We start from the raw sequence: 14,314 nt of genomic DNA, 5'->3' as shown, positions 1-14,314 counted from the left end.
TTGATCAATTTCCTTCCTGAAAATAGTTTCTTTTGAAATATAACATCTATCACATATTACTGAAATGTTGAAAATGTAATCCTTCCTATGAGAATGGCTTATTAGTGGCAAATCACATAAATAAGAGAACATTGGATGCCTTTTAATAGACTTGAATAGTTGGGCAAATTTGGTAATTATCAGTCATCATGATGAGAAATTTTCATAAAAATTAAGCAAAGTTGAGTCTTCAATTTGTTCATTTGAAATGATTGAAACCTGTCAATTAAAACATATTGTATCCTGTTACCAATATCCAAGATATGAGAACAAGCTCAGTGATTTATGAAAGAACATATGACTTTGACTATTAATTTTTTATACAAAACCCAGGATAAAAGCTGAAGGCAATGATATCTGAGATGTAAATATAAAGTCCTAAGCTTTTATGAAAAATTAAAAACAGCTTGTTTTTAATTTGATCATGTAAGTTAAATTACATTATGCAGGGTTTTTTCTCTTAGCTGGATGATTGGAAAACCCTTAGGATTTGAGGATATATTGCCATACTTTTTTTTGTTTCTTCAAAAATAATTTTGGTGCTGGAAATGGAACCCTGTGCTTCTACTAGTGAAATAAGTATTTTAAAACTAAGGTATCTCTCCAGCCTTACCAACCTTTTGAGCAGCTCACTCTCCTATTTCTGTCCAGAAGAGGTTTGCTTCAGTATAGACTTGAGTAAAGTAGACGTCAAAGGCAAATGTGACTTTCTAATAATGACTATACATCATTTCATATCTACTGGATGTTTTCAACATTGTTTTGGAACTGAATAAATCATTTTATCTTTCTTTTATAATTGCTGGTCAAGATTTTCCTCTACAAAACTATCCAACAGCAGGGCTGTATATTAATCTGAACTTTTATATTGATCTGAATTTTTAACATTCCTTTATCAGTTTATAATGAAAGATATTGGATTATTTCCAGGAAACCCTTGGAGAGAGAAGACTTTGAAAAAACAATTGCCGAACAAGCAATTGCAGCAGGTAATCAAATTTTTAATTATGTGCAGTTAGAAAATATAACCCATGCCTGTAGAACTAATATTCTCCAAAAATATTCATATTTACTTCTAAGTGACTGCCAGTGTGAAGTATTCAACGTATGTGTTATGTTAATGTAAAGAGTAACTGTATTTTTATACTACATGTTTTTGTGTGAGCTCAAACATTTCCTCTTTGAATCGTTGTTTATTTGCTAAGAAGTAGATAAGCCTGAGTGGGAATCTGACTAACAGACATTCACAGGCTTTGGTGCTGAGCCTAAATGTCTCTCATTCAGACATGAAAAATTCTGCTCAACAAGATAAAAGAAGGTTTTGAAAGGTTGAAGACAACCATGGGAACATGGTCAGCAGTGTTCTCACATTAATAATTACCCTGAGAGAAAAAAATAGATGAGAGACTTTGCTGTGCTCACTCTTTAAATGTCTGGATACCTGGACCCAAAGCACTCCATCCTTTTGAAAGTACTCATTGCTAAGAATTAAAACAAATCAGGTGTTTTGGGCTCATTTCTGTAATCTGAGCTGTGCAGGAAGCTGAGATCTAAGAATTGTGCTTTTACACTAGCCTTGGCAAGAAATTTGGGAGACCCTTATCATGAATTAACCACCAAAATGCCAGAAGTGGAACTGTGGCTCAAATGGTAGAATATCATCCTTGAGTTAAAAGGTAAAGTCCAGGAACCTGAGATGAAGCCCAAGTATTAGCACAGGAAAAATTATTATAACAGTATCAATGACTAATTTATATTAAGATCTTATTAAATCTCCATATATTATAATACTATCCTTGAGGATTGTATTATTTTCCCATATATTATAATGAAACGTGTGTATCCCAAGTGTAAAGAATAAAAGAAGTTTGGAGTCAAGAGCAGTAGCAGTAGCAGTAGTTTTTTTTAGGCCAGCCGTGGAGAGGGGGTAACAATGTTTCACAAGGAATGTACTCATTACCTTACTTAGGTAATTAACCCCTCTGACGTTACCCTTACAATAAAATCAAATTAAATTTTTAAAAAGAAAGAAATGTGTTATATTCAACCATCTTTTAAAATTAACTGTGAAGTTTGCTAGGTAGATGCTGGTAGGTAATGCTTGTATTATTAGCTACTCAGGAGTTTGAGACCCTGGGATCACACTAGCTACTCAGGAGTCTGAGACCCAGTGGATCATGGTTCAAAGCTAGCAGAAATGTTACTAATAAGCAAAACCAACTGGATGTGTGGCTCAAGTAGTACAATGCCAGCCACTAGCGAGAAAGCCAAATTAGAATGAGATGTCCTGACTTCAAGCCCTTGTACTGATCTATATACACATAAAAAAGTAACTACTTGAGGCCTTTTACTTAGAATTATCAGAATTTTAGCAGCTCATCTATGTTGATAAGTTAAATATATTGGTATTGGATTTGGGTTGGAACTGTTCTTATAATAAATAATGAGTCTCAATACTAAGTCTCAATTGAGAGTAGGTGAACAGCACAGTGCTCCAAGCTGACATGTTTGACTTGATTGAAGTGTGCTCTACCTTCCAGGGGTTCCAGTGGAAATCCTCAAAGTATCTCTGGGAGAAGAGTTATTCAAGCTGTGTTATGAGGAAGACCAGCATATTCTGGGTGTGGTAGGTGGCACCCTGAAAGACTTTCTGAACAGCTTTAGCACCCTTCTGAAGCAGAGCAGCCACTGCCAAGATGCAGAGAAGATGGGCAGGCTAGAAGATGCCTCTATCCTCTGCCTGGATAAAGATCATGAGTTCTTAAATGTTTACTATTTCTTCCCCAAAAGGATCACATCCCTCATTCTCCCAGGCGTCATTAAGGCTGCTGCCCATATATTGTATGAAAGTGAAGTGGACGTGTCCCTCATGCCTCCATGCTTCCGAAGTGACTGCACAGAATTTGTCAATCAGCCCTATTTGCTGTACTCTGTTCATGTGAAAAGCATCAAGCCATCCTTGTCTCCAGGCAAACCCCAGTCCTCACTGGTGATTCCCACATCACTCTTTTGCAAGACATTCCCATTCCACTTCATGTTTGACCGAGACCTGACCATCCTTCAACTTGGGAATGGCATCAGAAGGCTACTCAACAAGAGGGACTTGCAAGGGAAGCCAAGCTTTGAAGAATACTTTGATATTCTGACTCCCAGAATCAACCAAACCTTTAGTGGGATCATGACAATGTTGAATATGCAGTTTGTCATACGAGTGAGAAGATGGGATAACTCTGTGAAGAAATCTTCCAGGGTAAGGAAAGTAGAACATTATCTCTAATGTAAGATAAGTCACTCCATAGCTAAGGACCTGAAATCAATTGTAAAATGTATGAATCACGTCAAATTCTTTGATATTTAAAACTACTCTAAAAGGGGTGATTCTGATCAAGATACACTGCACTGATAAATTGACATGTTGAATTAAAACTCCTTTGTACAACTACTTACAGATAATTTATACTAACAATAATAATAGTAAACCAACTCTAAAATATTTTTTAGACTGGGATCGACTTAAAACATAATCATTCTAGTATTTTTTTGCTTATTTAGTTAGCTGATTACTTCACAAATGTTTAGTGAAGGCAGTTGCCTTTTTAAAATTGTAATGAGTTATAACTACATTAGATAAATGTTTATATTAAAACTTCTCAATTATTTTCAAATAGCTTACTTTGAATAATAAAAAGTATTGCTTTGCAATAAACAAGCAGAACTTCATGTGGAAGAAAATAACTAAGTAGAATTTTAATCAGTCTTGATTGCTATAGAATGGGAGTCATGAGCAGGTTGGTATTTCATGATAGAGAATTTTGGTAATCATTCAGTCTTAGGATAGAATGTTCACTAGTGTACTACTGTATTGAAAACAAGGCTAAGGGAGAAAGAAAAAGCACAGTTTGTTTTAAGAAAGAAAATTGAGATAGCCTAGTAGAGTGTGATAGTGAATCCCAGCCACTCAGAAGTCAGAGATATGAGGATCACAGCCCAAGGCCTTTTGGATGACAACATGAGAGCCTATGGAGAAAGAACATCTATAAAGCAAATATAACAGGGGTGTGGCTTAATGGTACAATGGTAGCCTAGCAAGTTCAATACCCTGAGTTCAATTCATACCTCCCTCCCTAAAAAGAAGAACTTCATTATTACTTTATTACAAAAATTTTCTATTCTAAATGAAAGATGTTCATTGTAGCAAAACTGCCAAAAGCATTAGCTTTCACAACTACTTCTGTCATTAATGATACATATTAATCCTCCTTTAATCCTGGTTTGTTTTTCTGTTCCCATTTTGGGGCTAGCTATTGTCTATGTGCTTAAGGCAAAATTGATATAGGGACAAGGCCTCTCCAGCTAGGGCTCAAGAGAAGTCAATCTGTGGGCCACTCAGTACAAAGAAATAACAAATAAAAATAAAAAAATAAAACAATCTCTGAAGTTTGACAAAGATCTATATACATTTTTAGAGGCTATCCAGGATGCCATTTTCTTTCTTTTTTAAAAATTGTTATTGTAAAGGTGATGTACCAGAGGGGTTACAGTTATTTAAGTCAGGTAATAAATACATTTCTTTTTGAACAGTGTTACCTCTTTACTCACTTTCTCCCAGTTTTTCCCTTCTGCTCCTCCCCACCATAAATTGTATACTTCATTTTCAACACAATGTCTAGTAAGTATTACTGCTGCTTTTTTTCAACCTTTGTCCCAGGATTTCTGTGTTCCCCCACCCTTTACTATCCACAAAACTTACAAACAAGATAAAAGATACAGAAAACAAAAAAAAATAAATAAAAGCAGAGACAAAGGGAAAACAAAAACAAAATAAAATCTTGTTCAACCACTCTGGAACACTTCTAGGCATTTATCCAAAAGACCATAAACATGACCACACGAAACCCACTAGCACCACTATGTTCATTGCAGCATTGTTTACCATAGCCAAGACATGGAATCAACCCAGATATCCCTCAGTGGATGAATGGATCAAGGAAATATAAATGCAATGGAAATCTACTCCTCCAACATAAAGAATGATATGGTACCATTCATTAGGAAATGGAAAGACTTGGAAAACATTAAATGAAGGAAGCCAGACCCAAAGAAACATAGGTTGCATGGTTTCCCTCATTTGTTGTAACTAGAATGCACCTATAAGTCTATAAGTAAATATACTGGATGGTAAAAAAAACAAAAAAAATACAGTTATACACAATAAATTATCAGCACTTTAGATATCACACAGTGCGACCAAAGGATGATATTCTTAGGAGCCAATGACAAAGTCTCAATAGCTATGTGCATATGATCATACAAAATGATGTCTATAGAAATGAACAAGAAATTTAGACAAGAAGTTTTTGGTTATTTTACCTTTTGGTTTTTGTTTTCTGTTTTTATTTTCTCCTTTTGTTGCTGTTATTTTCTGTACCTTTTGTCTTAGATATGTTTGTCTGTTTTGTCTGTTTTTGGTCAGAGAAATAGTGAAACAAAGGTGAAGAAATGAAGCAGTGATACTAGACACTATGTTGAAAATGAACTCTACAACTTGTTGGGGGCTTGGGAGAGAGAAACTGGAAGAAAATGAAGGAAGAAGGGACATTGTTCAAAACTAAATGTACATTACCTGACTTATATAACTATAACCCCTCTGTACATCACCTTTATAATAACAATAAAAATGGACTCCATTTCTTGGAGTCCATTTCCATAAATATCATTTTATATGATCATATGCACATAGCTATTGTGCCTTTGTAACAGGATGCCATTTTCAAAGTCCTGCTCTACTTTAACCAGTCTCCTGTAATTGGGCTTTTTCTTCCCCAAATTGGTTTAAATACATGTTTCACACTCAGTTTCATTGTTGTTCAGCTGCTTAGATAGTGCTCTGCTTTAGCCACACTCCTACTCTGCTTTTATCCTTGGATATGGAATTTCATGGACTTCAGTCCTCTGGATTTCAGCCTTCTGAATAGCTAGGATTACATGCGTGAAAAATGGGGACTCAGCCATGGTTACTTTTGCTTCATGGCTGTAATGAATACATATGTGCACACTGTTCTCACAACTGCCAGTAAATCTTCTCCTCATCTGGATGAGAACTTGAAGCCTCATGGCGGTCAAGCCCCCTGGTTACCTCTCTCTGGATTGTTCATTTGTTGACTAGATGCTTAAGCTGAAATAGAAATAAAGACAAGACCTCTCTAGACAAGGCTCTGTGAGGTCCATTGTAAAATGACTTCTGAAAGACAGCTCTATGGGCCTTAGCACAAAGAAATAAGACAAAAACAAAACAACAACACCAAAAACACAAATAAAAAAACTTTCTAGAGGTACTAGGGAAAATATTTGGAGGCTTTTTACTTTCCACATGTGCCAGGAGAGAACAAGGGAAAATAGAGGGCAAAAGAAAAGAGAGAATAGCAAGGAGGGCAGAAGATTAGGGAGGAAAGAAGGAGAGTGGGAGAAAGTATGGGAAGGAAGAAACAAAAGGAAAGAGAAGAAGGACAAAAAGGAAGAAAGGGAGAGGAGAAAGAAAGATAAAGAAATAGAGAAGCAGAGAGATAAGGAAGGAAGGAAAAGAGGTAAGGAGGGAGGGAAGAAAGGGAGAACCCCATTTTTTCCCTGAGACTTAATAACTATCAAACATCTCTAGCATGAAGTGACAGGACAGGAAAGAAGGTAGGAAGGAAGGAAGGAAGGAAGGAAGGAAGGAAGGAAGGAAGGAAGGAAGGAAGGAAGGAAGGAAGGAAGGAAGAAAGGAAAGAAGGAAGGAAGGAAGGAAAGAAGGAAGGAAGGAAGGAAGGAAGGAAGGAAGGAAGGAAGGAAGGAAGGAAGGGAGAAAAAGTAAAAGAAAGTGAAAGAAAAAAGGAAAGAAACTAGGTGTTGGTGTCTCATATTTGTTATCCTAGCTACTCAGGAATCTGAGCTCTGAGGATCATAGTTCTAAGCCAGTCTGAGAAGGAAAGTCCATGAGATTCTTATTTCTAAACAATTACTCATTTCCAATTAATCCAAAATGCCAGAAGTGGGGCAGTGGATCAACTAGTAGAGTACTAACCTTGAGTAAAAAAGGTCAAGGACAGTACTAGGACCCACAGATTGCTATGAGTAACCCTTGAAGCAAGATGTTTGCATTCATTATAATAATAATTTCTGTGTAATGTCTGTTCTAATATATTCTTTAAATGTCTGCATGCATATTGGAACTCATAGCAAACTAAAACAGTTAAACAACAACAACACAAGCACAAAGGGCTGCTGTATCTAACTCCTCCCATCTGAGAAAGGTGTTGGGAACTTGCAAAATCCACAGCAATTGGTTTTCCTTTGCTTTACAGGTTATGGATCTCAAAGGCCAAATGATTTACATTGTTGAATCCAGTGCCATTTTGTTCTTGGGGTCACCCTGTGTGGACAGATTAGAAGATTTCACAGGACGCGGCCTCTACCTGTCTGACATCCCAATTCATAATGCATTAAGAGATGTGGTCTTGATAGGTGAACAAGCTCGAGCCCAAGATGGCTTGAAGAAGAGGCTGGGGAAACTGAAGGCAACTCTTGAGCATGCCCACCAGGCCCTGGAAGAGGAGAAGAAAAAGACAGTCGATCTGCTGTGTTCCATCTTTCCCTGTGAGGTGGCTCAACAGCTGTGGCAAGGACAAGTTGTACAAGCCAAGAAGTTCAATAATGTCACCATGCTTTTCTCGGACATCGTGGGGTTCACTGCCATCTGTTCTCAGTGCTCGCCACTGCAAGTCATCACCATGCTCAATGAGCTGTACACTCGCTTTGATCAGCAGTGTGGAGAGCTGGATGTCTACAAGGTAGGGGAGGGCAGCGCAATGACAATTTTATAGGTAAAAGTCACTGGGAAAAAAGTGCTATGCTCTGACCCTGCATTGCAATGCAAATGCAAAGCTTTCTCTGCTGGGTTACTCTGACTATATCCGGGGAACAGTCATTGTGTACTAATTATGTGGGTGTTCTCCAGCCAGAAATAGCTCTGAATCTGCTCTGAAACATAGCTAATTGTTTCAGGAAAGGACTATCCCATTATCTTCTCAAAGAATGAGGAGAGAATGGAGGGAGAATAGGCTGAATAGAAGAACCAGGAAAACATGGTGTTTAACAGTCAATGGACCAGCCATTTCACTGTGGTAACTGAGTTGGATTGTTATGCAAGAGTATTTCAATGAAGTCCTTTATTCTTTGAACATATAAAAATAAAGAATTGGAATCAACCCAGATGCCCCCTCAGTAGATGAATGGATCAAGAAAATGTGGTATATATACACCATGGAATTCTATGCCTCCATCAGGAAGAATGACATTGCCCCATTTGTTAGGAAATGGAAAGGCTTGGAAAAAACTTATATTAAGTGAAGTAAGCCAGGCCCAAAGAAATATAGGTCCCATGGTTTCCCGTATTTGCAACAAGTAGTATATGTCTGAGTCAAGCAAAAAAGGTCAGATAAGTTGATGTTAGGGAAATGAACCCTAAGATATGTATTCAAATGTTTGTTTTTCATGCGATTGTTTCTAACATATTTATAAGATGATTTCTTTGTTGCTTTGTATGTCCCTCCCCCATGATATAACCCCTGCTTTTACTATATATGATGTTGGTATAATTTGTGGAGGGGAAGGGAAAACACAAATCGTTAAAACAGGGATACAGGTGGACCCATTGCAACAATGAGATGTACAAGACGTTATGTCAAAAAATGAACTTTATAACTTTGGTGTGGGAGGGGAGGGGTGGAGGAGGATGTGTTGTGGGGGGTGGGGAGGAAAGGGATGGGAAGGGGAAACAAAGGAGGAGGCTACAATGCTTGATAAGAAGTGTACTCATTATCTTGCCCATGTAATTGTAACCCCTCTGAACAGTATTTTCACAATAAAAAAATAAAGAATGATTATTATAAACCTTTTTTTCATATAGATGAGTTCAATGCAGAGCTTACCTGATAATGCTCATAGCTAGTTAACAGAAATCAAAATCACATATTTAAGCCAGTTTTACAGCTTTGCATGGAGCAGAGACAAATTCAAATCTTGTCCTTTACTTTTCTTGTTTTGTAACTGAGTAAGTGTAATTACATTTCTTTTTTTTAAATTAAATTTGTTTTCTTATTATGAAAATACTTTACAGAGGGGTTACAGTTACATGAGCAAGGTAATGAGTATAGCATTGTTGCCTCTTCCTTTGTTTTTCCCCTACCATCTCATCCCTCCCACCTCCACAACTATACCCTCTCTGCCCCCCCCCACCTAAATTGTAAAGTTTGTTTTTCAACATAGCATCTTGTACATTGTTGCAATGGGTCAATCTGTATCCTTATATAAACATTTTGTTTTTTCCCTTGCCCTCCACAAATTATACCAACATCAAATACAGTGAAAACAGGGGTTATACCAGGGGGCAGGGACATACAAAGCAACAAAAACATCACTTGGTACCTTATAAATATGTTAGAAACAATAGCAAGGAAGAAAAAACTACTTGTGTCCCTATCTCGGGGATCATTTCAGTTAACATCACCTTATCTGAGCTTTTCTGCTTGTCCCAGACATATGCTAGTTATAGCAAATAAGGGAAACCATGGGACCTGTTTCTTTGGGCTTGGCTTACTTCACTTAATATAATTTTCTCTAAGTCGTTCCATTTCCTAACAAATGGGGCAGTTTAATTCTTTAGGATGGAGGTATAGAATTCCATTGTGTATATATACCACATTTTCTTGATCCATTCATCTACTGAGGGGCATCTGGGTTGGTTCCATATCTTATCTATGGTAAATAATGCTGCAGTAAACATAGATGTGCTGGTAGCTTTAGTATGGTCTTGTTTGTAATCATTTGGATAAATGCTCAAAAGTGGGGTTGCTGGGCCAATTAAGTGACATAGACTGTCTAGTTGGATTAAAATGCAATTATCTTTCTAGAACAGAGAAAGCAATAATCACACAGAGTTTATGTGTGTAACACACTCTGTCCTATGTTTCACAAACAGAATTGTAAAGATTGTGCTAGATAATACACATTGTGGATTAGGCATCCAGGACTTAGTGGCCAGATGATGTTAGATGCTGAGATAATGTAGAAACCCTCTACCCCAGACATTGTATAACCCTCTACCCAGTCATTGTATCTCTTTTCCTTTTTAATGTATCAGTTGTTAGGAGGAAAGCTAATGAAGAAATTTCAAATTCTACCTGCTTCTTTAAAACTAATTTTTAGCTGAATTCTCATGGCTCAAACCTGTAATTGTAGCTATTTAGGAGCCTGAGATCTGAGGATCATGATTCAAAGCCAGACTTAGCAGACAAATATAAGAACTATTTCCAATTAACCAGCAAAAATCTGGCAATGAGGTGGATCAAGTTGTAGAGTGCCAGACTTATTCAATAAAGACAAGGGAGAGTGTGAGACCTTGAGTTCAAGCTCTAGTCTTGGCACCAAAGGGGAAAAACTTTGGCATTTTACAACTGTAAGTTATTTTGCCTTGTTTTATAGGTCATGATATTAAGTGAATGGCATTAATCTCATTGGTCTGACTTAAATCATAAGCTTAACGTGTCACATAGCAATCTGGCACTTCAGGGTGTAGCCCAGCATGAAATAAATTATTGAGGAGGAAACAAATATAATTTATGTTTTGTTTCTTTAGACATACTAAAATCAAAACCTTCTCTTAAAAACCTTCTAACAGGAAATTCCAGAGAGAGCCATGACTCCCTTGGGGAGAAGAGAAAAGAAATCCCTGTGTAATTATAGATAAAATAATTGGCTTCAGTTAGGTTAAGTGTTATGGCCTCCTGTGGAATTTACTATGTTTATTTGTAGTTGTCTTTTTTTTTTTCTTGTTGCCTCTTGAGAATGTCTCCTCTCAGAACTATAAGAAGGAAGTTACTTTTTTTTTCTTCATTGGGAACCACTGTGATTACTAAAACAGAAACATCCTTCTTGCACTTTCAAATACCCTATTAAGGATTTTGAAACTGCCCTCTCCTGCCAGGATGAAATTATAGAGCTCTCTGACTAATTCAACTACATCTATCTGAATAGGACGTCACCTGCCCACCCAGACCTCATTTCCACCTTGTGGCCCTTTCCAAATTCATGTAAAAATACCTGGAGATAGCTGAAAGTAAATAAGAAGGGAACTTGGTCATGGATTCTGTTTAATTTATATATAGTTAATATTTATACTATATTATATATAGTATATAACCATCAGTGGTGTGATATGTTGAAGGATTGGTGGACTTGTGTCAAAGGAATCATCAATTTATTTCTTCCAGGATCTGATCATCAGGACTTCATTTGTTGTCATTTTCTTCCTATCAATATTATTTGGTTAGCACAAGTGGACAAAGTATGCAGGAGGACACCTCAACCTGTCCCCGTGAAGGAAGCCAAATTCTATTCAAGTAGGCACAAAATATTATAAGAGCAGAGAGAATAAATGTTTAGCTCCAAGTAGTTATGATGATAGGACTTCTCCGAAATAGTAAAAATTCAGATGAGCTCATTTTATGAATTAATTGCTGGAAAAAATGCCTGAAAAAGCATCACTGCCTGTTTAGTTATTACTAGGCACTGGCCATACAGGAGTGAACACAAAGATCCACTCAGAGTTCTTATGTATACTCAGAGCCAGAAAAACAAGAACCAAATTCACAAGAAACTAATCGATGCAATATTTTCGAGTTAAAGCAAGTTAAGAGTGAGAGAAATGCAAAGGTTTAAAGATGATAACTCTTTGCAGAAAGTGGTTCAATAGAGCTTCCTAAAGGGGATGTTTTACCTGGGACTGAGGGAAACCACAGAAAAGCCAAATGGTTATTGGATAAAAGAATAGCAATGAGGGCAGATTTGGTTTGTCTGAGGGGTAGCAGGAAGATGATGACAGTAGAAGAACATGAGCAGGGGCAGACTTACAAGATCAAGTCAGAGATTAGGAGACAGGCAGGCCCTTTTGAGGTTTTGTAAGATCCTTGGCATTTTCTCTGAGTTAATAGGGTAAAAGATAACAGGATAAAAGTCATTACTCAAGCTTTGTCCACCCCACCTTGCTTATTTTTATTCCTTTCTCATCCTCACCCACTCAAAGGGGAGTCCTATGATAGAGAAGATCCAATAAGTTACAATACATATCTGGGGAAGAAAAATGCAATTGCCTCAGAATGAGTAGATTTATTTGTAAATTTAAATTAATATGTAGCACTCTGTAACCAGTATCACATATGGATTAAAAGAAAAATGGTCTGTAACAATAAGGATATTTTGTATAATAATTTGAAATCCAATAACCTTCCAAACTCATTGTTTTTCTCTTATGATTTAACTTTATTTCTGTCCTTGTAATTAATATCTACATAGACACATAATTATTACTGTAAAATGCCCAAAAGTCCATAGAAAAACAATCTTTTGTATTCTGATGACATTTTGTGTCTTATTTGTACATTACACATTTTCTATACTTATGTGTTACTGAGGAGGTGATTTCATGCAAAACACTATTTTCCTGGTGGGTAAGTGATTCCTGTATCGTAAACAATTTATTATTAATCCTAAACATACCATTATATCATTTGTGTCTACAAATACTATTTTGTATCATTGAAAGGAAGAGGATAATGGCGTGCTGAGTCAGTGGCAAGTGGAAGAAAAAGCCACTTGATGTTGTGTTCACAGGATTGCATTGCCCTCGTGCAGTCTTGAATTAGGAGGGTACTGATGGTACTCTTGAAAAGGGAAGTCACTGCTAAAAATATCAGATTTTACCTGTGCTTCCTGCTGTATGGTTCTTGATTTCTGCAAAGTGGCTTTTCTTAAGCTTTATTCTGAATATGTCCAATACATTATATGTCCAGGTGGAGACCATTGGTGATGCATATTGTGTCGCTGGGGGATTACATAGAGAGAGTGATACCCATGCTGTCCAGATTGCCCTGATGGCCCTGAAGATGATGGAGCTCTCTGATGAAGTTATGTCTCCCCATGGAGAGCCTATTAAGGTATGATATAGGGATGAGATATCCTTAGAGAAAGAATTTATTAGTGGAGTATTGAGACATTAGATTACTGGTTGCAATTTAGCTGGAGAGAGCAAAATCTTCTCTAACTAGTTTAAGCAGAAAGAAATTTCCTATAGCTTATCTAATGACTTAAGGAATACTGATATGACTGGAGAAGCCATTGGTAACCTGGGCTTTCAAAGAAATGTCTCCAGAAGTCACCTTGCGGAACCATTACCTTTTCCCATGGTCTAGAAGCTGGCTGCCTTATTGCCAAGATAAGAAAAGAAACTATGCTCAGAAAACTGCTGCTTTAATCAGCAAGATAGAAATTCTACATTAGAGACCATCCTAAGATGTGTGCCTGAACAATGGAACCTCTCCTAAGCATTCTATAGAAACCCCAGAAGTTCACTCACTCATAGAAGTAAAAACATACATGCTCACAACAGAAAAGCTAGTCTTCGAAATTCCATGAAAGTGCCTGTTTCATCACATCTAAATGAATCTAGAAGGTCCCAGACAGTTAAGTTTCATTGCTTCTGGTAGAGGACTTTATATTAATACAAATTTTGGCTATGAATCCACCAATATTTTCCAAGGTCTATAACATGGCATAGTTTCATATTAGCTAGATCCCCAAAAGATGCCATAATGATCACAAATAATCAAATGAACCTACGAGAATATGAGAATGATACAGACTCTATCCTTAATTACTATAGAAGAATCCCTAACTGATGCCCTTCAGAAATGTAATCTTAAAAGGAGTGTAGAATTCCATTTGGAGACTTATGACATTTAGGAAGTAGAAAATGTGCGTGTAGTAATTTCAGGTTTAGCACTATCTTTCTTTAACCTTAACAGAAGCCATTTTTCTAAGCTGTCATGTCTATTTTCTAAATCAACTGTGTAATATAGTTCTCCAAATTTAGTGATGTGAAACCACAAATCTTTTATTAATGCATTATTCTGAGTATCAGGAATTTGTATAAATTGTAGGAGTGCCACTGTGTCTTTAAAACAGAATATCTTCGATCTTAGCTGGGAAAAACCAAGTGCTTGAAGCAACTTGTAATAGCTGGGATCATATTGCTCTGAGCAGGACATATTCCAACATGGCCACCTCTCTTAGTTGCCTAGTTCCTTTGTGAGGATGAACAGAAAGTTGATACTCTGCTGGTGCTTTTACCGTAGGGTCGACAAGATGAAGCATGTCATTCTCAGAGTAGTCTCCCTTTTACCTG

The 14,314-nt window shown here is 36.9% G+C and overlaps 1 protein-coding gene across 5 annotated transcripts in view; it reads left to right on the top strand.

Moving 5' to 3' along the window:
* The window catches only part of Gucy1a1 (guanylate cyclase 1 soluble subunit alpha 1), a 73,569-nt gene that overhangs the window by 47,450 nt on the left and 11,805 nt on the right, over window positions 1–14,314 (top strand). For all 5 annotated transcript variants that reach the window (XM_070012995.1, XM_070012992.1, XM_070012993.1 and 2 more), the window contains 4 exons: window positions 970–1,028; window positions 2,580–3,289; window positions 7,380–7,865; window positions 12,924–13,067. In XM_070012995.1, the coding sequence (XP_069869096.1) occupies window positions 970–1,028; window positions 2,580–3,289; window positions 7,380–7,865; window positions 12,924–13,067 (1,399 nt within the window). The remainder of the gene's footprint in view (window positions 1–969; window positions 1,029–2,579; window positions 3,290–7,379; window positions 7,866–12,923; window positions 13,068–14,314) is intronic.

Source organism: Dipodomys merriami, unplaced genomic scaffold, assembly GCF_024711535.1.
Source record: "Dipodomys merriami isolate MVZ:Mamm:240054 unplaced genomic scaffold, mDipMer1.0.p SCAF_9, whole genome shotgun sequence".
NCBI lineage: Eukaryota > Metazoa > Chordata > Mammalia > Rodentia > Heteromyidae > Dipodomys > Dipodomys merriami.
The sequence above is the reverse complement of the archived record's forward strand: the minus strand, read 5'-3'. Positions and strand labels throughout refer to the sequence as shown.